Raw genomic sequence first — 27,716 nt, forward strand, 5'->3', positions numbered from 1 at the left:
CTAGTGTAAATGACTTTTTCAGCAAAATACCATACCCTCCTGTTTCAGAAAATATTTCTCCAGTGGGAACAAAGGCAAATGTATTTGCAAATAATTTTAGCATTATGATCTATGAAATGTCGTATTAAGTTCTGTTAAAATTTTTAAAAAAAGTCTAGCCGTTTCTGCTTTAATTCGCTACAATTAAAAGAATATTTTGCAAAGGACCTCAAAAAATATGTAAAATTTTTGTCACAAAATTTAAAGAAAAATGACACAATTAACACAAGTATACATTTCAAATATAGAAGCTTAATATAATTTTTTTTTAATAATACTAGTTGAATATGACAGACAAATTTTTATTTATAGTAGAATTTAAAAAACCCCTTTGAAAGTAGAATGAAGCAACTGTTTCTGTTTATTCTGGGTGGCGACGAACATTCAGAAAAAAATTGCCCGATTTTTGAAATATAACAAATTTTATTATAAATTTTTCGGTTTTACTTTGTTCTTATAGATAATATATATAAGGGAGCACTCCAGAAGCATAAAACCTCCAGCAAGCTGAATGATGCAGAAGTTTATAACAGCATCTGCAGATTCTATTTCATTTAAGTGGCTATTATTTTTAAAAGCAAATAAATATTTGTTTGTTTGCTTTTATTTTAATTACTCATTTGAGGAAAAAATTAAGTTACTTTATTAGAGACTTGACTGTATAAGGTTTTATTCCATTTTCTAGTATTGTGTTAAATTCAACTCAAGTTGAAACATCTTAAAATTTTAAAGTATAGCTTTTAAGGACCTTACATTTGAAAATTTTGCTACATTTATATTAGAATACGCTGAATTTTTACAATAATAATAATCTTTAAAGTAGCAGACAAATTTGGATTTACGAAGATAGTGCTGAAGATTCACTCCCTAAAATTAGCTACCAGGCAAAAAATTACTACAAGGCCAATTTTCAGGAAAAAATTTTGAACTTTAAATACATCTTAAATTCAAGTTAGTTCATTTTCTGACTTTTTATAATGTAATTCCCTATTTTTTCACTGTTCAGTGGTCACCTGGTAATTGTATTTGCTAATGACTAGTCTTTTTTAGAACTAATTGCTAGCTTAAAAGATGGAAACTAACTATGGCCTTCATTTCCTTTGTTACCTATTGCTATCAAAGAACTCCAAATTTAGCTAAGAAAAATCTTTTGTTACCCACTTTTCTATTTGTTACTATTAATTAATTTCTTTTCGAAAGATAGATTGAAATTTAAATATGAAATTTTTATTGTAAATACTACTTTACAACAACCACCAATTTGCACTTATTAGAATTTAAGCAATAGAGTTAGCATTATTGCAGGTAATTTTCCCTTGTGCCAAAAAAAAAAAAATTATTATTTGCTGTATAAATGCATAAAGCTACATAAAAATTAATGCTCGGTTAAGATGCTAATCTTTACAATAAATACAAAGAAACAAGTAAACAAAAAAATATTTTAATTATGTACAAATCATAGAAAATGTTCAATACCTTTATATTTACAATGTATGGTACATGAATAAAATACTTTGTCGAATTTAGAACAATGCACATGGATAAAAAGTATTCAAAATACATCCATTTCATGATTGTACATAAATGAATGATATACATGGCTACATTTCCAATTTTTTGAGTTCATTCAAAAAACATCGACACTTCTCTTTCAAGATGTTAATTGCTTCTTTGACAAGTTGCTCAGGAGGAAGAGCTCCAGTGGTTTCAACTGTAACTAAATATAAAAGAAAGGTTCAGAGTAAAGAAAGGGTTAACTTTGTGCTACATACAAGCCAAATTAAGGCCACAAAAGCATTCACACTATATCTTCACTTCTATAATGAAAAATATTTTTTAGTAACAATATACAGAATAAAAGATAGAAACACGAAAATAGAGTAAAAAATTGCGAACAAAATATAAAAAAGGAAAACTGAGGTTCCATCTTTCATTTTGTTTCGCCCTGAAGAAGGTTCTTCATTACAGAATCAAAACTGTAATATGTTTATGTGGTATTATTTATGCTCTTTTTAGCTTTGTACAAAAGAAAGCTGTTTGAATTTTTAAAGGAATAGTTCATGATGAAAATAATAAGAAAATTACTATTATAATTTTTTTAATAATACTTGTAATAAATATACACATTTACATTATTCAATCAGTACAAAAGTTGAATATTAAACTACACTGCAATCAGGTTAAATTTAATTCAATTGCTTTTACCAGATGTATTTTTAACGCACCTACGAATATTTAATCAATGTTTATTGATAAGTTGCTAATTGCAAATTTTCAGTATTGCTTAAATGGAACTTATATGAAATCTAACTAGGACAGAATTTACGAACAGTTGAAGCAAGATTTGGAGTAAAACTGGATAACAAACGTGATAAATTGGATCACAGAAATAATAATACTAACATTATTTTTACTTTGAGAAAGAGCAATTTAGGGTTAATTGACACACTTAAATGTAAAACCCAAGAAAACAAATTTCTTTTTTTGCTGGTTTACTACAAATTTAAAATTTGTATGTCAGTAACAGTAAAAGAAAAGTAAGAACTATTATTTCATACAAAAAAATAAATAAATTTTTTAAAAAAAAATGATATTTATATACAAGATTCAAATAGGTAAAAAACAAAATTTAAATTCTCCAAAAATTCCTTGCAGCCTGTAATTTAGTTGAGAATGAATTGTTAAAACCTAGTTGAAAATAATTAAAATTAATTCTCAACCTAAAAATTAGCTCTTTAAACTCAAAGAAACAGAACATTACAACTAACAAGATATCAGAAAAATATAGTCACTAAACATTTGAAAGGAAAACTAAAATATAACTTACAAATATAATGTTCTTTTAATTTGACAATCTCAACAGCATCTTTTAGATCTTCATGGCATAACACATTTCTGCTGCATGTAATATTTCGAGAATTTACAACTTTAGCGACTTCTCTACCTAAAATAAAAAAGGACATAGACACCTTTATCACTTGCTTCGCACAAATTCATAAGAAAAATATTATTTTATTACTTAAAACAATAATTTTGTCAGTCAAATGAGATACACGAAGCCTCGATTGACTATTAATTGGTGTTTGAGTAAAATATTTTCAAACGGATAATAATGTGTAAACAAATCATAGATATCTATTTTAAAAAAATTATGTTGGAAAATAAGTACATACTTAAACATTTCGAAGCGCTGCTTCTTCATAGTAATTATTTTTATTTTTCAATTTGGAAAATTCATAAAATACCAAAATATTATTGGTAATGTCACATTAGAGCTATACTAGTTGACTATTGATGACAATCTGGTAATCAATTTTAATTATGTTTGAAAAAATACTGGTACATTTATTCACTAGTCTGCCTAATTTAGATTAGAGGATAGAAGGTGGTACTAATCATTTAGCTATTGCAACAAACTCCCCAATCATGTGTGAACTTTTAGCTTTGAAACTTCTGTGGACATTACATTAGAGTGGATTCTGAAAATTTGAGATGCGATAAGAGAAAAAACAGCCTTTAGCAAGGGAAATAAAACTCCAGTGAGGCTACGATGTATGAACACTAAACCCACCACACACAAAGGGTCGTACCAAAACATGAAGTAGAGTAGTGGTCACTTTTTACCCATGCATTAATAGGTTGTTTTTTTTAAACACTAGCAGCAGTGATTGCACAAATGTTTTTTACCAATTCATAGCATAAAAATAATTTCAGTGCAAAGGTTAAAACTGTAACATGAACTTCAATAAATTATATGAACAGATATAATGTGATTTGAAGTTGGTAAGAATAAATCTTTGTCTACATTAATTCCATAAGTTAGCAAAATAGAAATCAATGTTAGACACTCTTTCAACAAAATAAAAATTAAGAACCATAAAAATATAATTATTTATCATCAAATATGCATGTAAATGCAGTTACTGCACGGAAAAGAAGCCAATTACTACTTTTCTTAAAATACATAGCAAGAAGTACTGGTATGGTTGTACTTACGTATTATAGCAATGTTCAGTTTTTTTAAAAAACTAAATTTTATTTAATGTATTTTTAAATATTAAATTGTGCACATCAACTAGCAACTGTGAAAATCAAACACTTTTCAAGAACCCTGAGCCATAATTAAGTATCTTTAGTTTTTAAAATAAAAATTAAGGAGTTTTTAAAAGGTGATTATTCTGTAAAAAGTAGTAAGATTACAGACACCCTTCTTTTACTTACTATTAGTTTTTAAAATAAAAATTAAGGAGTTTTTAAAGGGTGTTAATTCTTTCAAAAGTAGTAAGATTATAGGCAACCTTTAATGTGATAAATATTGCATTAAATTTTACCATTTCTTTACATGACATAAGTAGTAATTTTAATATTAAGTAGATACTAGTAAAAAGTAAAAAAAAAAAATATTTTTTTAATAGTAAAAATGAGTTAAGAAATTAAATAACTTATAACAATTTGATAATATTGTAATAAAATGGTTAGTAGGTAATAAAGGTTACCTGCCAGACAACAATAAAAAAGGAGAAAAAATTACCTTTCTTATTTGATATTTTAATGACACCTTTAGGAAAACAGCTAGCTAATTTATATGCTCTATCACCACATATCTCTTCAAGCAGTCGAAGCTCAGGGAGAAGTCGATAGGATGCAATTGCTATGCAAATAAAAAAGTTGTTCAGATAAGAAAGGAAATGAAAAAGTTTAAGAAAACTAATAAAAAAGAAAGTATTAAAGTTTTACATACAAACAGGGGAAAACTTGGCATGTTCTCTTCCAATATTTTTATAACAGTAGGCTTTCAAATCAATTTCCTATTTTTTTTAAAAAAACAAAATAATAAAATTAAGAATATAATATTAAAGTCACATATTCAAAAGTTAACAGCTAATTAATTATTTAAGAAATGTTTCTCTGCCTTTACTCAAATTATTTCCCCTATTTTCTACTCGATTATCCATTTTCCAAAACACTGTAACTTTTAAAAACTCTTATGACAAAGTTTAAAAATAACAAAAGATAAAACATTATAATCTCCTTTTAATGAAAATGCTAAAAACTAGTATTTTTTTTTATGAAATAAAAATTAAATTTTCATGTATTAAACACTAACCAGTGGCTAAAAAAATTTATCCAGATCAACTGAATCTTTGTGAAAAATTCAAACACTATGTAAGCATTAAATCCCTTCAATAACATTATTCTCGATTGATCATTCGATATCCCATACACAGCAAAAATAAATGAATAAAAATTATTACATAACCAACAGTGTATTTAAATACATCTAAAAGCATTCTTTTGCCTGTTGTTTTTCCTGCTAAAACACCTATTTTCCCTCTAATTATGCTATAAGAAAATTTCGCATGTAAGAGCCATACTGGCTCTAATAAGAAATGCTCATACATTTAATTAAAAAAAAAAAAAATCATTTTTCTTGCGACACTGAGATAGCAATAAACTCTATATAAAAAAAAAAGAAGACAAAATTTTGAACTTGTTTTAAAAATAATATAATATGAATAAAGCTTTACTATAAATAGCAGTACTATTTACAAATTTATGTCATTTACTGGCTTTATTTTTTGAGATTAAATTTAAACTGGTCTAAAAACTTTTTAGCATTTATAACTAGCTTCACTCACAATTAGCGATAAGAATTCAAATAACTGATCCGAGACAGTTAAAACGTAGGAGCAAAATTATTAAAAAAAGAAATTAACAATAGAATTCCGTTTTCCCTCTTTAATGTGACACAATTAATAATAAAGAAATTTATGTAAAAATATACTCACATGTCCAGGTTTCATTTTCGAAATCATAATATCATCACAGACAGGTCTAATATCCCCATACTATAAATGTATAAAAAATAATATAAAATATAATTATGAAGAGTAAGTAATTGAGAATGTCAACACAGAGAAACTCTTATATTAATTAGTGATACTCATATATTAAAACTCTTAAATTTAACATCAACAGCGCTAGAGAGTTTAAATTATATCAATATGTTTAATAATAATTAGTGATAACTATACATAAGAACTATTTAGGTTATTTGAGAAAAGTAAATGAATTATTACCATTTCTTTCTGATTCTTGATGGGGATAAATTTAAAGTCTCTTGAATACACTGTAAATAAAAAAGTTACGCAAATCAATAAATTAATATTTGTCAAATCATAATCCAAAATAAAAGTTTCAAGGCAATTAAAAAATTTTAGTAAGTCATAAGTAAATTTTGGAAATAAAAATTCAAATTTCATAAAAATTAGTCTTTTATAAGAATTTTACTTTTAAAGAAATAAATTCTGCAAAATTTTTTGAAATCTACAACCTTTTTTTCTGTCAATCCCCTTGGAATAGAAATATGTGACTTGATCTATTTTTATTAGAAAAATTTAAATATGTTTTATTTGATCAAAGACAGTAAAATTGTTTTAAGAAAGAGATTAAATACAACTATTAAACTTCTGTAAATTTTTTTTTGTTAATTTATGGATTTCGAAATCATTACAAAACTATCGGCAAAATTCCCCCCCCCATTACTATTGAAAAATTCTTTAAGCCTAATTTGTCATTAATACTAAGGAATTTTTATCTCCTAAACAATAAATGTCCTTTGTAAGTCAATTTTTTTCTCTCCCTTCTTTAAAACTACAACTCTCACAAAATGATTAATCAGAATTTTGACCATTATTACTGAAAAATTCAACGATGAGAAAGCAAAAAACATTTTTCTTTCCTTTAATTTTTTATAACCTTGGAATAGCACAGACTGAGGCAAGTTTGTGAACAGAGTGAAGAGCACATTTTTTTCATACCTAACCACTGCATCTCCAAAAATATAATTTTCCTTTCAGAGCAATGAAATGATTATTTTTTACTTCATGGAATTCTTCTGTTTTAAGAGATATGTTAAATAGAATGCCGAGTATTAAACAAAAGTTTGATACATAAACACACATCATTGAAACATATGCTAATTTTGTAAGAGATTTCTACTTTAGTTCAAAATATTCTAATCTTGTTAGAATATATTTCGAAAAATGCAATTAATTTAGCTACCTAATATATTTTGTATTTTTTGTTTTGAATAATCTTTTACCTGTTTTTATAATGTGACCCATTATATTCAATTTTCATTTAGTTAAATTTACAATAAATTGATACATTTTTCTTTTCAATGATATTTCAAGTTACTGCAGATCAACAGAATTTCTGCAGAGAAATCAAGATTTAGATAAGCTTTAAAGATATTGATCATACAATTTTAATCGAGGAAAACTTTTAGAAATTTTTTTTCCATCCCTATACAAAAATCTCTTTCAGAGATCTACAAAAATTCAAAACTTTTGAGGGGCCAACATGCTATTGAATGGAAAGTAGTAAAACAACGTTTTGCTCTTATGAAATTACATAAAGAAAATTTTTAAATCAAATATCATCTAAAAATAAATAAGATAATAATAACTGATCCGAAAAAAGAATTGAAGCATGAAAAAAACTAAAAAATACAAGTGATGAGATCATCCAAGTTCACAGAAAAGGTTGGTTTCAAGAATGATCTGGGGACAGATGCTATATTTGGAGAGAAAAAAAGTTATACAGTGCTAGCCGCTAATAAAATCACCAGATTATAAAATCAGTCGCTTTATAAAATCAAATCGGCAAGAACCGAATCGTTACAATATTAATAAAAGTTAAAAACATCCTTTAATAAAATCAATGCCGCCGCTTTTTAAAATCAAAATTTTGACTACATAATAAATCAAAAGTGCAATATTTCAGCTTTTTTTGTTCTTATTTATAAAATTTTATTTTTTCGAAGTTTAAAGATTTTTTTAGAAGAAGCAACAGTTACTCACAAACCTGTGAAACAGGTGTGGTTAGCACTTTCCTGCGATATACATAGTGTAAGAGTTAAGGAAAAATGTGGGTGGTAAGCGGCGAGTTCATAGAAATCAATTTATCGATGTCAATTCCTTGACTTGAATGAAGTTTGGAGAAACCTACCTCACTCAACAAGGGGTCTAATTCTTATCTTACTTTTTGTTGAATGAACCATAGAGGGGAGAGAAGTTTCTTTTGTTATCCATCTTAATAGAGAATATGAATAGATTTCCAAAAACTGCCTGTGCTCATGTTCCATATTGTTTAAGCCGTTTGAGTAAATTATAGTTAGAGCGCATATCATTTTTAAGCTTGTTTGATATTAAATTTTATCAGCATGCCGAAAAGGAAGGATTTGAGTCTTAAAGACAAATTCGAAGCGTTGCAAAACCAGACCTGCCAACATTGTAATCTGCATGACCTTACAATTCTGAGTTAGTGTTTTACTCGACATAGTGTTATACAGAAAGTGTTATTATAGGACCTTTTTACACAAAATTAAGATCTGTTACTAAATACACTTGTCAATTTTGAATAAATTATTTTTTTTTAAAAATTCATTGTGAAAACAATAACAAAAACATTTTTTAAATCTTGAGTATTTTATTATACAATTGTTTAAACACATATTTACACTTAATCACAATTTAAAAATTAAATTTCTAGATTAATACAAAAAGGAAAAAAATTAAATAGACTTAATTAAAAACAATTATTGCTTTAAATGTTCATATGTAGCAGACTTAGCTGCTTTTAAGAATCCTTTATCGAAGGTCTGCTCATAACAACATCCAGTTTGCGTGGTTTTGGCAATCAGAATGTCCTCTAGAGATTTATCAGACAAAGAATTTCTGAACTGTGTTCTATTTTTTTTTACTATGCTAAATACCCTTTCACATTCTGAATTACTGTGAGGTATGCTTAATATAGCTACCATGATTTTTGCTATTCTACTGTACTTCTTGAAACATCCATCATTGGATGTTATTTTAGAAATTGCATCCCATTTTTTGTCCATCCTTGTTTCCTGTTTAATCACAGAAGGTAAATCAGTAATCTGCAAATCACTAAATTCCTCTAAAAGTTTATCTCTTTTCATATCTTCAGTTTCTTCAACATTGTCATTAATCCACATCGATGGAAATTTTTTCAAGAAGAAATCAACATCCTTGAATCTTTTTGAAGGTAATTTATCAACATCTGCAACTTCAGCGGATAATAAAAACTCACTATTCAAGGGAAATTTCTGCCGTATATAGTTGCAGACAGCAATATAATAATTTTTTATATTACTATAGAAGAGTTGCTTATCTTCCATTTTTAAGACTGATATTAACTTGGAAGCAGCACTACCAATTATAATATCATCATCCAATTTATGATTCTTCTCTGACACTAAGTTAATGTCCATCAGGGAAGAACCTTTAATAATGTCTGCTCTTATAAATTTTGAGACAAAATCTTTTAATAAATCTAATAATAAAGAATTCAAAATATGAATTTTTGGCTCATTAGATTGTAAGGTAATTAAGCTTCTTTCAAAAACTGGGATGATATAATTTAGAAACAAACAATAAGCTTTACAGATATCTGATGAAAGAAATAGAAGCATTTGTAATTCCCTAGTCAAAACAGATTCCTGTTTAGATTTCGGTGAAGAATTTTTAGAACAATTACCAGCTTTTAATTTCTTTGCAGGATTTCCCATTTCTGATTTTTGTTCAGAAGTTTTTAATGAACTATTAGAGAAATTACCTACCTTCAATTTCTTCACAGATTTTTCTATTTCTAAAGGCCTTTTCTTTTTAATATGTGCATTCTCCACTTTGTTGTCATTTGCAGATATTTTTAATGTTATGGAATAGTCATTAAGACTATGGCATTTGCTCTTTCGATTTATTTGATCCTTGTAAAAGCTACACAGAGGATCCCATTGTTCCAGAAGTCTCATTAAGCATCTACCCAAAGAGAGCCATTTTGTGCAAGTATGTTTCAAAATTTTATGTGTATCAACGTCATGTAAAATTTGCAAAGCTTTAAGTTCAAGTTTCTTTTTAGAACTCTTCTCTAAGTAAAAAAAAATATCAACCAAAACATCACTAACTGATATAGGTAAAGCAGCAGCTCCTCTTTCAGCAGCAATGTGTACTAAATGGCAAGGACAGCCAACAACAAAAATTTCTGGATTTGAAACTTTAGGTGGAATTTTTACAAATAAAACAAAATCACGCTGCAATCCATGAGCAACAAATTGTAAACAAAAACATTACCGTTGCCAAAAAGCGCTCTTAATTTAGTCCGTGATTACCGGCCATGTGATCTCCTACATCAGCGTTCCCACTGGCTCATTTCAACGAGGCGCATACTCACTCTCATTGGCTAACGATTGTTTTAGCGTCACGTGATCGGCTCTCAATACCAACCAGATTAAAACATGTCAGGGTTTCGTTTTTTTGTGATGAGTTTCCTAACTAGTATTTAAAATCTTGTAAACCTTTGAATTTGTGACTTTAAGCATGCTGTTAATTTTCTTTTCTTTATTTTTTTTAAAAAAAAAACGAACTATAAATGATTACGCAACCGTACGATTTTAACGCTTGTCCGTACAACCGTACGATCGAGTAAAATACCATACACTGTACGGCGAAACCGTACAAGTTGGCAGATCTGCAAAACTATGGTAAGCTTCCTAAATGTAGTCAACGTGAAGCTTCAATTAAATTAGGATTTCCCAAACTGCTCTTTTCAACATTCCGAAACAAAGGATAAATATTTCCGAGGAAATAAAAAAGAATGGAAATTTGTCAAGAAAGTGTAAACGTGAAGGAAAATCGGAGGAAATTGAAATGGCTCTGTTAGAATGGTTCAAAAATGCACGCGAACGAATAATTCAAATTTCCCGTGGAATTTTATTTCACAAAGCATAGGAATATGCTAACTTATTTGGTGATTCTGATTTTAAAGCTACAGATGGGTGGCTAACCCGATGGAAAGACCGCAACAACATTGTCTATTGCAAATTGCATGGTGGAAAGCAAACTGCTGATTTTAGCTCTGCCGCCGATTGGGTAAACAACATGTTTCCAACACTCATCAAAGACTATAAACCAGAGCAAATTTTCCACACAGATGAAAAAGGATTATTTTTCCAAGCGCTTCCTGAACACACACTGCTGTTTAAAAATAAATCGACTGGTGGATGTAAAAAAATAATGGAAAGACTAACCGTGCTGCTAACATGCAACATGACAGGAACTGTGAAAAAAAAAACCGTTAGTGATAGGAAAGAGTTTAAAACCTCGATGTTTTAAAGGAGTAAAACACCTGCCCACCAGTTATGCCAACAGCTATAACGCCAGGGGTCTGTCCAGGCAGAATTTACTACCGTTTAGCGGTACCTTCACAAATTCAATTTTAGGTAAAACGGTAGTTTCACAAATTCAACTTTAGCAAAAACGGTAGTTTCACAAAATGCTTTTTCTTAAAACTTTATTTTTGTATCCCTTAAGAGACAATAAATCTATATTTTTACCATGTTTTTGTATTGATTTTTTAATATAATTTTTAATTTTTCACAAATTATGTCTAAATTTTCACAAAATAGGTACCTTTCAGAAAAACCTAGACAGACCCCTGAACGCATGGATGACACCCAGCATCTTCACAAAATTTACAAGGAGGCGAAAAATGAAAAGAAAAGGTCGTCTTAATTTTAGACAATTGTTCTGCACATCCCGCTGATGAGGACTTGCGTTTGAAAAACATTAAATTAGTGTTTTTGCCACCCAACACTACAGCTATTATTCAACTCCTTGATCAGAGAATCATAAGATCATTCAAGTTTCATGACAGAAAAATGGTTGTTCAAAAAATCCTTAATGACATAGACTGTGACAGCTCTTCGGAACTCTTAACTGCAAACAAACTATCGAAATCCCTTACTATTTTGGAATCAATGCATTTGATTTGTAACTCATGGGACATTGTTTCAACCCAAACAATATCAAATTGCTTTAAAAAGTGTGGATTAAGCACTGGCGATGGAGTTGATAACTGTTTCGAAGAAATGCTCAGCAATGAAGAAAATGAAATGGACAAGAATTTTTCACGCTACGTAGCCATTAACGATAACCTGCAAACATCAGGAGAAACATCTGATTCTGAAATTGTTACAGACATCAAAAATTGCAAAGTTATTTCCAATCAAGAAATGGAGGAATCAAGACTCAGAAGATGAAATAAATTCATTAGTGCCATCTTCAATGGAAGTCAGAAAAGCACTTAATGTATTGCAGCAAGTTTTAGAACAAAGAGGAGGAAATATCGAAAACTATAAAAACTTCTATAAACTCTCAAATGTGTTGAAAAGTTAATTTTAAATACTGCAACTCAAGCAACCATTGTTCAGTTTTTTGCAAAAATTTTGTACATTTAATCTTATGTAGGGTTTTACTTTATTAAAATAATTAAATTAGTTGAAATAAAGCATTAATGTTGTCATTATTTCAGCTTTTAAAGTGTGTGCATTTAGAATATATCGTAAAAATTATTATTTTTTTTTCAAATGTTGAATCACCTCTTAATAAAATCAAAAGAACATAAAACGAAAGTGATTTTAATAAACGGCGGGCACTGTATACATTTTTTTTTTAAATAAGCAGATGTTTAAGCTAAAAGTCTAAGATGTTTCAGAAACAATGGCATCTATAATTTATTAAACTTTATGTTATATATTTCATTTCAAATGTTCATATCAATGAAAAAATTCGTTTTTAGTTTAAGCTATTTTTTTTAAAAACTTACTATAAGCATATGATTTAACAAGTACATTGTCCATATGAAAATTTTTGATAATTTAATTTAATTCAATCTAGAACAGAGTTTACAAAAGGAAAAAAAAGAAAAAGAACTCGAAAAAGCAAAATGTAAAATATATATATATACAGTAGAGCGCCTAGTATCCGAACTGGTCGGGGCCGGTTTAGGACTGGCAGTACTATCTAAAATAGCTCTGTTTAAAAGTTTTTTTCCTAAATTTTTGCATATTTTTTTTTTCACTTTCTTTCATTTTGAATATTTTAAATCATATTTCAGCTTTTTGTAATTCTCTTTTTCAATTACGATCTTTAACACATTTTTCTTTATTTTCCATTGCAAAAGAAATCCATCAAAGACTTTTGTTTCAAAGAAGATGCTCTTTAGCAGCCATATCCCTTATTCCTTTTAAATAAATCAACTGAACTCGAACAACATCATTTTGACGTTCTAGCCAATTCATTGCAATATCTAATGAATTGCATGCTTCTATATGAGAAGATTCATTATCTTGAACTTGATCATTTACTTTTCCTCTTCGTCTGTGGAGTTCCGATTTTCATTCAAAATTTCAGCAACAGTTTCATCATCATTTAAAATCCCGGGACGTTTTCCGTGTCTCGACATCAGTCTTCTATTTCTTCTGCTGCATAACCTGGCATCTTTTCATCCGAAAGGTTCAGAAATTTAGAAAAATTGTTGATAAGTTAAAAAGTATTCTAAACTTTAAAAAAATAAATAAAAAATTCAGACATAGTTTGGATAATTAGACGTTCGGATAATCAGCGCTCTACTGTGTATGTATATATATATATATTATACGTAATAGATACGTACCAACTGGGTGATTACAAGTGGTCTCATTAACAACGAGGATATCTTTAGGTGTATTAGGCTTTTTAGTGCACTTCACTTTCAGTTCAAACGTCAATGTATCTTCTTCTGTGCCTTGATCATCATCTATCATTGAAAAAAAAAAAAAATTCATTTCATCTTTCCCGCACTAAATTTTTCTATTGTAACACAAAAATAAAAAATACATTCAACATTCCTTTATAATACATTAGAAGTTTTATATACAGATTTCATTTTTTAAAGTAAATTTTAATTGTCAATGCATGAAAAAAAAAAAGCATTTTATAAACTCAGAGTTATCCAAATATAAGTTAAGCAGAAAGAAGAAATTCTTTATGAGCAAAAATATATTTAAAGAGTTATTTAATTCAAACTTAAAAAAGAAAAGAACAAATATCATCAATGTAATGTTTGGCAACTGTTTGGCGATCGTTCAGGCGCACTTGGCGCATTGTGTCACCCCTTCGGGGGCATGCTAGGAATCAAAGGTAGATGTATGTTTATCTTGATCGGGAGAGGGTCTCCCTTGGTTGTTTAAGAGCTGGATGCTCGAATATAAAAATAATGACTAGTTTCTTTTAATTTTTAATAAAGTTAAGTTTATTATTATGAAAATCTGGTGTGATTATTTGTATGGAATATAGTCATTACAACACGCTCTCGTTTCGAACACCAGAGATTTGCACCGATAGAAAAGCAATTCCGGAAGTAGAATAAGAAGTTAGTTGGAGAATTCTGATCTGAGAGAAAAATGTTCAAAAACGTACGAAAAGAAGATTTGGTGACAGTTTTGTCAGAGATCGGTGAAGAAGCCAGTTTGGAACTGAAATTAACGGAGCTGAAACATATGTTGCAAAATAGCAAGGAATACTTAGACGATCCGGACTTTGTTAAAGAAATACTAAATACTACAGTAGAAAACAGGAAGAGAGCTGAAGAGACAGAAAAAGCTAAATTAGAAGAAGAAAAAATTCGATTAGAACGAGAACACGAAATTCAGCTGGCTAAGATCCGAACGACACGAAGTATCGAAAGCAGAAGCCCTACCCCAGACGCTCAACACAGCCGAGGAGAAAACGAAATTTCCCTGGATAAACTGATAAAAGGAGTAGAAACCTTGACGATTCCAGTACCGAAGAAAGCGGAAACATGGAATATATTTTTCGACTCGATCGAAAGAGCATTTAAACATAAGAATGTTCCGGACGAATCCAAAGCAGAGATATTGTTGAAATTAATTGGGGATAAAGCTGCAAATGTTCTTGTTTATATCAAGGGAGAAGATTTAAAGGACTATCAAAAAGTAAAAACACTGATTCTGAAGGAATATGAACCGACCCCCCAAACCTGTTTGGAAAATTTCCGAAGAGCAAAACGATATTCAGGAGAGACACACATCCAGTTCGCTTCACGAATGACCGCAACATGGGATTATTACTGTAAATTAAGAAATGCAGAAGATATTGATACACTTAAGGAACTAATTATATCCGATAAGATATTCCAAACGTTAGACGGAGAAACAGCGTCCCATATCACAATACGACAAGGAAATACATGGTTGAAGCCTCAGGAATTAGCTAGAGAATGTGATATTTACTTTTCAGCGCAAAGAAAATCTTTTGATGAATACCGAAGTGAAGGAAAACGCCCGAGATTTGGAGACGCAACATATTCACCCGAAAAGTATGTTCCCCCTCAACTGAGAAAAGAATATCCGAGACAAGAAAACAATTTCGTCAGGCAAAGAGAATGCTACATTTGTGGGAGCTATCGACACATTGCGAGAGACTGTTCCGATAGAAAGAAAAAGAATGAAATGACGGGAAAGCGAAATGAAAGGGATCACACAAAAATTTCAAGAAATTCGAATAAAGTATCAAGCCGAGAAGAAGCGGTGGTAGCGAAAGTAGATTCATCTCATCTACGGAGTGACGTCAGAGAAACCATTATTAAACCCCCGCAGAAAGTTAATGTTTTTATCAACTCCGAAGAAATCGAAGCAATCGTCGATTCTGGAACTCAGATTTCAATTCTACATTCGTCATTCATTCCGGATGTAAAGGAGAGAGATGGAGGGAAAATTTTGTTAACTTCTGCATTCGGACAACAGATTGAAGCAAAAGTTTGCCGTACGCCGATTTATTTAAGAAATGATGGAACTAACTTATTTAATTCAGTGGATACCTTTATTGCTGTGACAGATGAATTAAATGTGCCTTGTTTATTAACTCCCGAAATACATGAACTGTTGATCAACCCCCCAGAAAAGAACATGGATTCCGACATCGCAGAAGAAAGGCGTCAGAACGAAGAAGAAAAAATGTTCGTTTTGTTTACTGAAACAGGAAAAGAGAAACAAAATACGACATAAGAGAGAAATGAAGAGGTGGAGGAGAGGGAGAAGGGCATTGCATCAGTTGCCCCTGGCAACCAGTCAAACTTTGGGGAGTGGCTAGAGGATAATGCAACAGCCAATCCCATCGAGTCTACTGTATCGACAGCCAAACAGCTGTTCATAGAACAACAAACATGCCCGACTCTACACGAGCCTTGGAAGTTGTCGAAGGAAAAGAAGGGAAACTATTTTATTATGGACGGACTCTTGCATCATGAAGAAAAATTGTTTGGAGAAAAAATACGCCAATTAGTTCTCCCATTAAGTAGAAGACAGAAGGTACTTGATCTAGCTCACAACTCAGTATTTGGATGCCATATGGGCATGCGGAAGACAAAAGAAAGAATTAGGTATTCCTTCTACTGGCCAGGAGTTTCTCAAGATGTGGAACACTTTTGCAAAACATGCAGCGAATGTCAATTAAGAAGCCCTGAGAAAAGGTCGGATAAAATTCCAATAACTCCAGTAGCAAGACCTGAACTGCCATTCGAAATAGTAAACATCGATATTGTTGGGCCCATTGATCCACCCTCTGCTAGGAAGCACAAATATATTTTATGTCTTATAGATCAACACTCAAGATGGCCGGAGGCCATTCCTCTGAAAAGCTTAAGTGCAAAAGCTACTTGCACAGCTCTCCTCGAAATATTCATGCGAACAGGAATCCCGCATACTATTGCAAGTGATAATGGTACAAATTTCGTGTCAAGACTGACTAAAGAATTTCAAGAAAGATTGGGTGCCCATCCTAGATTTTCAACCCCTGGATACAGTGCTTCCAATGGACTAGTTGAACGATGGAATAGGAGTTTACAGCAGATGCTACATCATGTGATAAGGAGCGACCCATCTAACTGGGATAAGCATATCCCATTCCTGTTATTTGCTTATCGGGAAATCCCCAACTGCACCACTGGAATATCACCTTTTCAATTAATGTATGGAAGACAGCCAAGAGGACCTTTGGCAGTGCTAAAATCATCATGGTCTGGTGAAATACCCATTCCTCCAAATTTGAGTGAATCAGCTGTCGAATACTTACAACAGTTGAAAATAAGAATGGAGCAAGCTGCAGAACAAGCTGAATTGATCGCAAGTGGAAAACAACAAAAATACACTGAATATTTCAATCGAAGATCCGTGCCAAAAAATTTCAAGAATGGTGACCTAGTTTATTTACTTATACCGGACTCTAACAACAAGCTTTATGCTAGATGGAATGGTCCTGGAGAAATAGTGAGTCTTATTCCTCCTCACTCGTACAAAGTAAGACTACCAGATGGAAAAATAAAACATGTTCATTCCAACAAAATAAGAAAATTTCAAGCTCGTGTCAACGCCGTTGGAGTGATATTCGAAAATGAAGAAGATTTTGGAGAAGTCATAACTCTACCAAGAAAAGATTTATCAACCCCTTTGGAGTATTTAAAAATTAAAGGAAATTTAGATCTAGAAAATTTGGATAAAACTCAGAAGAATAGTTTAATGACCCTCATCAACCAGCATCAAGCATTATTTACAGGAAAAGTAAAAATGGCTAAAGTGGAATCCCACAAGATCAGATTGATTCCAAATGTAGAAAGAAAGAAACCACATGTATATAGGATCCCAGAAGCGTTGAAAGCAAGAGTTGATGCCGAAATAGAAGATTTGTTAAGTTCAGGACTAATAGAGGAGAGTGAAGCTGAGATAGCTCACCCAGTAGTTTGTGTAAACAAGAAAGATGGAAGCATCAGACTCTGTGTTGATTATAGAGCTCTGAATGCGGTTACCAAAGCTGACGATTTTCCGATGGAAGATGCAGTGGATCTAATGTACAATATAGGAAGAGCCAATGTAATAAGCACGCTTGATCTTCTCAAAGGTTATTACGCAGTTCCTATGGAGGAAGAAAGCAAAGAATTTACATCTTTCAAAACTCACCGTAGGCAGTATCAATTTAAAGTTCTCCCATTTGGATTGAAAAATGCCGCTGCCACTTTTCAGCGAGTTATGAACAAGTCACTAAAAGAGTTCAAGGAATTTTCAAGATCATATATTGACGATATTGCTATTTTCTCAAAAGACTTCGAAACCCATCTTCAAGATTTAGAAAAAGTCTTTACAAAATTAGAATTATTAGGATTTACCATCAACGTGAAGAAATGTTCTTTTGCGAAACCTCAAATAAAATATTTAGGACACGTGATTGGATCAGGAAAACATCAACCTGACCCGGAGAAAATAATAGCCATTCAAAAATTGGAATCACCAAAGACGAAAACTCATCTGAAAAGCCTTCTAGGACTGACGAATTACTACAGGGAATACATCCCAAACTATGCAGACGTCGCGTACCCCCTCACCGAACTCACGAGAAAAAAACAACCGGAGATGCTTGATTGGAGAGAAACTCATGATTCTGCTTTCCAACGGCTCAAAGAGAAATTGGCGAAAACAACGGAATTGATTACCCCTACCCCCAACGAGCATTTCATCATCCACTTTGATGCTTCACAGGTGGGAGTAGGTGCCTGCTTGTCTCAACGGAAAGGCGACTCAGAAGTACCAGTGTGTTATGCCAGCCAAAAGCTTTCTAAATCTCAACAGAATTGGCCCACTATTGATCGAGAGGCCTATGGAATAGTATGGGCATTGAAGAAATTCGAACCTTGGATATTTGGCTCCCCAATCAAAATTGTGACCGACCACAACCCACTGGCATTCATTGTTAAAAATGCTCCCCAATCGTCTAAGCTCCAAAGGTGGGCGCTTGCCCTACAAAAATATAATTTAAGTATCGAGCACTGTCCGGGAAGAAATCTTAAAAACGCAGATGCCCTTTCCAGACTCCCAATCTCAGGTGATTAAAAATAAATAAACTGTCGAGGTCAATACAGACTTGGTCAGTTAGTGTTAAAAGTTATTTCATGACTCTTATATATTTTGTTAGAGACTCTAAGTGTTTATATGCTTATATTGATATTTACTTGTGGATAAATTTAAAATAACAGATATTTAAGGTAAGTGCTTAATTAATTTGAAAACATATTTTAAAGTAAGATCTTTATAATTAAAAAATAAATAAATGATTTAGTGTTTGAAAAATAGTAAATTTCATTGTTTACTTGCATAATTTTAAGATATGATTAAAATCCATGGAAATATAATTATTGAATTGTAATGTTTATACATGATCTTTGAGGTGTCATGGTTTAAAAATATTTTTTTATTTTGGTTTGTTGTAATAATTGTTTAATTAATAATGTGAGTATTAAATATTATTAGTATTACTGTGTGTCAGTAGGTTATAGTTAAAGTGGATAATTATTCTTGTATTAGATATTATTTTATAACTATTTTTGCTATAAAAAAAGGTTATATAGGATTGAATTGTAGATACTAACGTTACAGTGTATAATTAATGATAACTGAGTTTATATATGAGTAGTTTGAATATCTCATCTGTTTAATATTCCTATTATGTTGTCATTGGAAATATTGCATAATCATGTTTATCGTATGTATCATTCTGTATTATTATTATTTTTTTTTTTTTGATCGCAAACAGTTTTTTTTTTTAATTTTCAGATTAACGATTAATTATTTGTAATATAATCATTATCTTAGGGGGAAAGGTGTAATGTTTGGCGATCGTTCAGGCGCACTTGGCGCATTGTGTCACCCCTTCGGGGGCATGCTAGGAATCAAAGGTAGATGTATGTTTATCTTGATCGGGAGAGGGTCTCCCTTGGTTGTTTAAGAGCTGGATGCTCGAATATAAAAATAATGACTAGTTTCTTTTAATTTTTAATAAAGTTAAGTTTATTATTATGAAAATCTGGTGTGATTATTTGTATGGAATATAGTCATTACAACACGCTCTCGTTTCGAACACCAGAGATTTGCACCGATAGAAAAGCAATTCCGGAAGTAGAATAAGAAGTTAGTTGGAGAATTCTGATCTGAGAGAAAAATGTTCAAAAACGTACGAAAAGAAGATTTGGTGACAGTTTTGTCAGAGATCGGTGAAGAAGCCAGTTTGGAACTGAAATTAACGGAGCTGAAACATATGTTGCAAAATAGCAAGGAATACTTAGACGATCCGGACTTTGTTAAAGAAATACTAAATACTACAGTAGAAAACAGTTTATTATTATGAAGTTAAGTTTATTATTATGAAAATCTGGTGTGATTATTTGTATGGAATATAGTCATTACAATCAATATATTATAAACATAAAATTTATAAACTCAATATATATTAATATTACAAAACATAAAATTTAGATGAAAGTCCAAATATTGTTGTTGAAATTTGATTTTCGGTGACACCTTTGAAAAAGTATCCTTGTGTTGAAAATCATTTTTTAAAAATTAATGCACATTATAAAAATTTTATTGAAATTTTGCAAACTTCTTTTTGATAAAATAGCTAACTAATTGAACAACAGCAAGAATTAAAAAAAAAAAAGAAAAAAAAAAAGAATTACAATTTTAAACGCAATTGCATGCGAAATCTTTGCTTCTTTTGTAAAATTTTTAGAAATGTAACTTGTTTTTGCAAATTAAGTTCACAAAGGAAAAAAAAACAACAACTTTGTTTAACTACTAATAACTTCTACCCCAAATAATTATGCAAATTTACTTTTCCTATTTTTGCTCCAGGGAGATCAAGTTTATCGAAGGGAGTTTCTAAAGGCTTTTCTCCAAAATTAAACTCGAAACTTTGGAAATATACTTTTGATATGTAATATTCAAAACCCATACAACTTTTTAGAGGCCACAATCATAAAGTATCAAATAAATCTTCATAATAAATTTCATATCTTATTTTGATAGAGAACAATTTTTTAAATCGATTGATGTAAAGTAAGTTGGGTTTCTGCATTTAACCGATGTTATAAAGGATAACGAAATGTCAGAAGTTTGAACGCAAACAGTAAAATGTTTTTCTGTCTTTTGCTATTTTTCTCAGAACGGATATTCTACCACTACAGTAAAGTTTTTTTTTCTTTTACTTTGTGTACTGAAATAAAATTTAGTCAAGGTTAGTATACTTCTGAAAAATCTCACTGGTTTTCATATAAAATATCATGAAATGACTAAAAAAATCATGAAATTTGACATTAATTATCATCCATCTATTATTATTTTTTGGTTACTGCAATTAATTAGTACCAGTTAACCCTTTGACGGCTAGGAAAATGAGCAGTTTTAGTTTACTTAATTTGAGCAGTATTAGAGTAAACAGTATTCGAAAGTGGCAGCTGTTTTCCCCCACCTTTCTTCCGAAAATGTCACCCTTCTCTGTTCCCCTGTAGATAGCTTGCCTCACGCGTTTTAAAAATTTCTTAAAGCATTTGTAGTACATAAATAACAGTTTTCACGTAGTTTAAAATAATTAATAAATGATAATTATTAAATAGTAAATTATGAATGATTATAATCAATTATATAAATAATAATAGTTAATTATAAGACAAATATGAAATTGAAAAGACAAAATAAATACAACTAATGTAAAACTTTATGAAACATTTAAATACAGTAATTACGGAAAAATCTTTTTGTGTGTGATATACTTTAATACTAGGTATACACGGTGATATACTTGATAAGCTTTCTGTATCACAATCATAATCATATTTATCTAACTTTAGCTTTTTAGCCCTTTTTCTTTACAAACACTCTAAAAAAACGTGCCAAAATACGCATAAAAAGAACAAGGTAAAAAAGAAATTCAAGGAACTTGTACTGCCACCTGTAGACAGTAAAACTAACTAAATTTCGCGAGTAGGATTCGTTTGTAACATAATCAATTCAGAATAATAATGGCAAACGTGCTCAGCTCGTTAGCGCTCATTGGGGTAAAAATTTCACTAAGTGCTCGTTTCTAACAATTTTGCTCCCGAGCGGAACTCGGCTGTGCGCATTATGAAGCACGATTCGATCGCGAGCTGAACCCATTTATAACCATCAAAGAGTTAAGTAATTCTTCTTCCTTTTTCTTTTAAATATTTTTGCACAAATTCATAAACATGGTATTTCCCTGATAACACTGAATACATCAAACTTGTAAAATGAAATGGTTGTAATCTGAAACTTCGAGAAAGGATAAATCAAAGCAGCAACTAACTGTTTATTGTTACAGAGCACAGCCGAACAATTTTTTACTACTTTTTTTGTTAATAATTAAGAGTAAATCAGATGTCAAATCAAAAGGCTTCAGTTACCACTTCTTGGCCACACACAGGTCAGAAGTTGTAAATCCCTGGAATTAAACATAACCTCATTTCAATCATACAAACCTGGAGCTTTCTCGGTAAACAGTCGAGGATCCACTTTAAAAGGAATCAAGCCGATTCGATGAGCCAAAACTTCATCAGGTAAAATAGTTGTGTTGTTATACATTTCAATTTTATCTATTGCCATAGTAGGTACCTGTAAAAAAATTTTTTCAAACATACTGAATAAAATTAATGCTTAGGAAATGATAACGATACTTACTTCAGCTATCAGGATACGTCTTATTGCATTCACTATTGGTGGACCCAACCCAGCTATATCGAATTCCATAGTTTCATCATTTTTTGATACTATTTTCATCTGAAAAGTCTAACGAGGATAGAATTAATTAAAAGGTGTAAGTATGTAGAGTAACTTAGGGAAGCACAACCTTTTCAAATGAAGGGCTATTTGCACAACAAATTGATGAATGAAGTCACGCCTAAGTATTCAGACACGGCAGGTTGAGTAACATTTATATAAACATCAGTATTCTAGGTACTAAATTATTTGGAGCTTAACTTAATGGCATGTATGCATAAAATTAAATACTTTTGCATGTTAGAATTCATTCATCTTCAAAATTGCTAAGCTGATACTTTTATAAAATATATTTCCTTCTTATAAAAAAACAAATCTATATATATTTATATAAACATAAGGAAAATGAAATATTTTTTTCACATTATATGATACAAAAAAATAATTTAAAACTAAATTCCAGCTATGTAGAAAAACTTTAATATTCATAGAAGAATTTTTTGATCAGTATAAAACCAAATAATGAGTAGTATTTTGTATGTTTCTATTGTTTTATCATCTAATTAAATAATGCAAAAAGAATAAACCAAAAAAAGAATAGTTTAACTTAAAAAAATAGAAATTTAAAAAACATGTTTTTCAGCTCTTTTCAAAATGTGTCAGTTAGCCCCGCATAGTTACAAAAATTATGTTTTTTGACTGTTTTTTCAGGTATAAATGAAAATGACCAATGTATTGACAATAGAAAAACCTCATTTATCATTTTTATCACAAAATTATTTCATTTATTACATATTTATATAGCACGGTAAACTATTGTTTACCGTGTTACCAGCTGCATAAATTCTTGAACCTTTGAAAAAAATCTTTTTTTAATATAACAATTAATGTCCGATGGCCTATTGACTTGAAAAAATATTCTATACATATGAAATTGACAGTGGGCGGGGGTACCCGACATTCCCCTACTTTAAATAAAAAAAATTAATAGGACTAAAAACTATTTAAACTGAAACAAAACCACATTACAGCAAAATAAGAGAAGTTGGGAATTTTCTTTAATTTTAGGAAATTTGTATTAACAAAAATAGCATTTACAGTCACAAAAAAATTTGAAACAAAATTACAAATTGTAAAAAGTCAAAATTTAATGAATTCTAACTATTAAAATGTATAATTCAAAATTTGTAGTATTTAATAATATTATCGGATTATAAATTTTTAAAACCACATGGAAATGGGATGCAATAACTAATTGAAAAGTAACACAGACTTAATATGAAATATGCTCAAATAAATCACATCAAAAAGAGTTTGTTCAAATGCAATTAAAATTCTGAATTCACATTAATATTGTATTACAAAATTAAAAATTTTAAAACAATAATGCATCAAATTAACATACGAGAAAAGGGTTGAAGGATAACTGGGATTTACAATGAAATAAGCATACATAAAGAACACCAAGAAATGATTATTTGATGTGAAATTCAAAACTTAAGCATAGTGATCCTATCATATTAAAAATACTAGGACTTAAAAAAGCACATGCAAATCCACAGCTATAATCACCGAAAAAAGATTGAAAAGTAATTTGGACATTAGCTGAAATCGGTACAAATAAAGCAAGTCAAAAAGTGATTGCTAAAATTCAAGAATAGTAATAATATCTTTTAAAATATATTAGAATTTTTAGAGACACACGGAAATCCATAGTGATAATAGCCAAAAAGTGATTGAAAAACTGCATAGATTTAGGATGGAATCTGAAAATTGAGCATGTCAATAAGCAATGACTCAAATGTGTATAATTCAAAAATTTTTTTTCCCATCAAATAAATACAACTAAATTCTTTTAATTATGTGCAGGTGCTGCCACAGGCTTTACGTAGCCCCCGACACAAGTCGTGCACCCCGAGAACCAAGTACTGAAAAAGTATTTAGGAACTAAAAAATTCACATTTGTTCTATGCTAACATGATAAAAAAAAGAATAACAACTGATTAATCAGTATTGATACGTAACTGATTAATCAACTTATTAATCAGTATATATAAAAATGTCATATTTTAACAAAATTTACATGCATTATTAAATAATTGTCATTTCTTAGCAATATAAAAAAGAAATAAAAGTGACAAATGAACTGTATAAATATAAACATATAAAATTTTAAAGGTATATAAATTTCAAAAATACTTCGTTAAAAAAAAAAGACACAGAAAAAATAAATAAAGATTTAAATAAGCCAAATACCTCAAGTAAATTCTCCAATTTCCATGGAGCAGCATTATAAAGTGCTTCATCTGATACTTCCTGATAAAATGAACAAATAGATTTAAATCTTTTTTTAAATAAATTTGATAAAGGCTTTATGGAAAGAACAGATATTTTTTATTAAAATAATAGAAATTATACAAGTTTTATTTGGTTTTGACTGTGGCTTTATTTATCATGTAAAAGTCCCTTTCAGACAAAGTTTTAACTCAAAATTGTAGTGAAATGTAGTGTAATGATAATTATAAGCTATTATAAATGTGAATAAACATACCTATAAAATTATATATGATCAATCAATCATGTTCTTGAATTATTTTGTCATTAAACTATTCTTTTGACAATTAATGTCAAGAGCCCAAATTTTTTTGGTATTGAAATACATAAACAATCAGATTAATTAAATAAAAAATACTTAACCATCTTATTCAATGTATCTAAAATCATAATTTAATATAATATAAATCATACTTATAGTTGTATATAATGCAAGTATAGCACATGATTTGTACCTAATAAAATGTCTCTAATGATAAAACAGAAACTTGCTCCAGGTTTTGGATAATTTTTGAAGTCAAAAACTCAACACTGAGAAGCATGCAAGAAACTTGTAGTGGCACATTAAATTCTTTAACATTGTAAATGAGTGTCTCAAAAAGTGACACAGCCAGACTCTTGGGGGCCTCTGGGTAAACTAAGTGAGACCCCTTGAATATCTGCCCCTCTGATGCTTTTAATATTATTGATATAGCTTTTAACAAGAAAGAACTTAAATTTTTTTTTTTTTTTAATGAATTGATGTTATAATCTTGTTTCAAACAAACTTGAAATAAATAATGAAGCTAAAAGGAAAACTAAAATAAATAATAATTTATAAATACAGTGAAACCTCAGTGAAGCAGACTTTCTTGGGAAAAAATTGTATCTTTATGAGAGTTGTTTGCTTACGGGAAGGTACCATAATAGAGAAGTTTGACACTGTAAATTGTTTTTATAATATTTTTTAAAGATAGATATAATTAAATAATCCACAATAACTATCTACAAGGATATTTAGTTATACTTGAAAAAATATTTTCAACTTTATTTATTTTTCTTTTCATGGAATAAATAATTTAAAAAATATCTTTTTCATTGCGAGCTGACTGAAGAAAGAAGTAATTCACTGTACGCTAGCGCACTCTGGCATTAGAAATAGGACTCTTTCAAAATTACATAATACAAAATAAATATATGAGCTGTACAAGATTGTTGTATTTATGCAGCTATAAAATTTATTTTATTTGTATATATCTTTTTATCATGAAAAATATATTTTCTAAAAAATATTTTTTTCAATAAAAAAGAATATATAAAAAAGTTTGATATAAATACATAATTCAAGATGCAGCCACAGTAATATGAATATAATTTTCCTATCAGCACAGATATTCAAGTTACACATATGATGTTGAATAGGAGCTTAAAGTCCACAGTTGCTTTCAGTTATTATGTTTACATCCCCCCAATTATCACTTGTTAAAAAATGCGGTTAATACCTCCTTGAAAGTTAACCTCCCACGATTCAAGGGGAAAAAATAAAAAAGCAATGCTTGCCTGTAAGGCACAAGGACCTATGGATTTGATATATTCACAACTATTCATCTATCAAGTGCCTGAAAGTGATAAATGTTTTTATTTGTACGAACGCCTCAAAAATTATATTTCTTGACTTCAGCTGAACTAAATGCAGTCTTCAAATTGATAAGAATGTGAAAGAAATTTTCAGTGGGGAAGAAGCATCGGGAGCACTTAAGACGTCATTTCCACTTTTGGGGTCTCATAATGTGTTGTCTCTCACCTGTATTGTCCAGATGAACAGATCAAAATTAACAAGAGAGACATTCTTCAAATTTAGATGAAAAAAAATGTCTGGTTTGAAGAGATAGAAAATAACGTCTTAAGGCAAAAATGACTGCCCACGTTCGGTTTAATTTATATTTGGGTCTTTTGCGGAGAAAGTACATAATGGTTTATTCATAGAAGATTCACAGGGAATCAACAATATGTCCGTATTGAGAGGAGTCTGTTTTGCAGAAGTGTCCACAATAGAAGGATTGATTTATTATTATGATCATTAATTAAAATTTAAAGCATTAAAAATGTAAACAAAACAAAAATTAAAACAAATTTTACTTTTATAAAAACTTTTGCATTTTGAGAGGCAATTACTCCAATCGTAACTACGACCTTGGGTACAAGTATTATTCATATAATAGGAAAGACAGATAAATAAGTCTTATTTTCCCGCTCACAGATGCAACCAGTGTCTCATCACACTTTACATAGGTAGTGATACCTTAAAATCTTGTTTTCATGTACTTTCAGGAAAGTAGTAATATTACCATAGTACCTATTTTGTGAAAATGTAGACATAATTTGTGAAAATTAAAAATTATATTAAAAAAATCAACACAAAAACATGGTAAAATCATTTCCTAACACATAAGACAGGATAAGCTACAACTATTTCCTGTTTTTAAGAACTATAAACAAATTTCGGAAACAAACCACAACTCTTTCTTGTTTTTAAGAACTATAAACAAATTTCGGAAACAAACTACATACGTTCCACAGGGAGAATTCTTTTAATTTATAAGAAGAAGACATTATAGAATTTTTAAATTTAATTTAAAGTAAAGTCTATAAACTTATTATAAATAATTCGCTCTCTAAATTCAATCAGTTATCATCATGCTTTAATTTTAAAATTAGTGTTATTGTCAAACATGCTAACTGGAAAGTTCGAATCGGGTGTAGTTCGTAAATAGCTAAAAATGTTCGAGCAAACCATACAAATCAAACTCAAACGACGGAAAAGTTTAGTTGTTAACTTTACATTTTCTTTTCAATGCACTAAGAAGCACATGGTACG

General features: G+C 29.9%; 1 protein-coding gene across 3 annotated transcripts; it reads right to left on the bottom strand.

The window, feature by feature from the left end:
• Nucleotides 1-1,464: 1,464 nt before the first annotated feature.
• Polr1C (RNA polymerase I and III subunit C) lies at nucleotides 1,465-27,704 on the bottom strand. Of its 3 annotated transcripts, XM_021147472.4 has the most exons (12): nucleotides 27,353-27,542; nucleotides 26,978-27,194; nucleotides 24,782-24,841; nucleotides 22,487-22,594; nucleotides 22,288-22,420; nucleotides 13,582-13,704; nucleotides 6,120-6,169; nucleotides 5,829-5,888; nucleotides 4,781-4,847; nucleotides 4,571-4,690; nucleotides 2,867-2,983; nucleotides 1,465-1,756 (listed from the first exon to the last, which is right to left on the bottom strand). In XM_021147472.4, the coding sequence occupies exons 4-12, from the start codon at nucleotides 22,583-22,585 to the stop codon at nucleotides 1,641-1,643; spliced, it is 885 nt and encodes a 294-aa protein (XP_021003131.1). In that variant the 5' UTR covers nucleotides 22,586-22,594; nucleotides 24,782-24,841; nucleotides 26,978-27,194; nucleotides 27,353-27,542; the 3' UTR covers nucleotides 1,465-1,640. The 3 variants fall into 3 exon arrangements, with proteins under 3 accessions (XP_021003131.1, XP_015903489.1, XP_071039510.1); XM_016048003.5 differs by lacking the exon at nucleotides 26,978-27,194 and having other exon boundaries at nucleotides 27,410-27,704; XM_071183409.2 differs by lacking the exon at nucleotides 26,978-27,194 and having other exon boundaries at nucleotides 27,353-27,686.
• Between the last annotated feature and the right edge of the window lie 12 nt (nucleotides 27,705-27,716).

The sequence above is a fragment of the Parasteatoda tepidariorum genome, chromosome 3, assembly GCF_982258835.1.
Source record: "Parasteatoda tepidariorum strain Cologne lab strain chromosome 3, Ptep-v5.0, whole genome shotgun sequence".
Classification (NCBI taxonomy): Eukaryota; Metazoa; Arthropoda; class Arachnida; order Araneae; family Theridiidae; genus Parasteatoda; species Parasteatoda tepidariorum.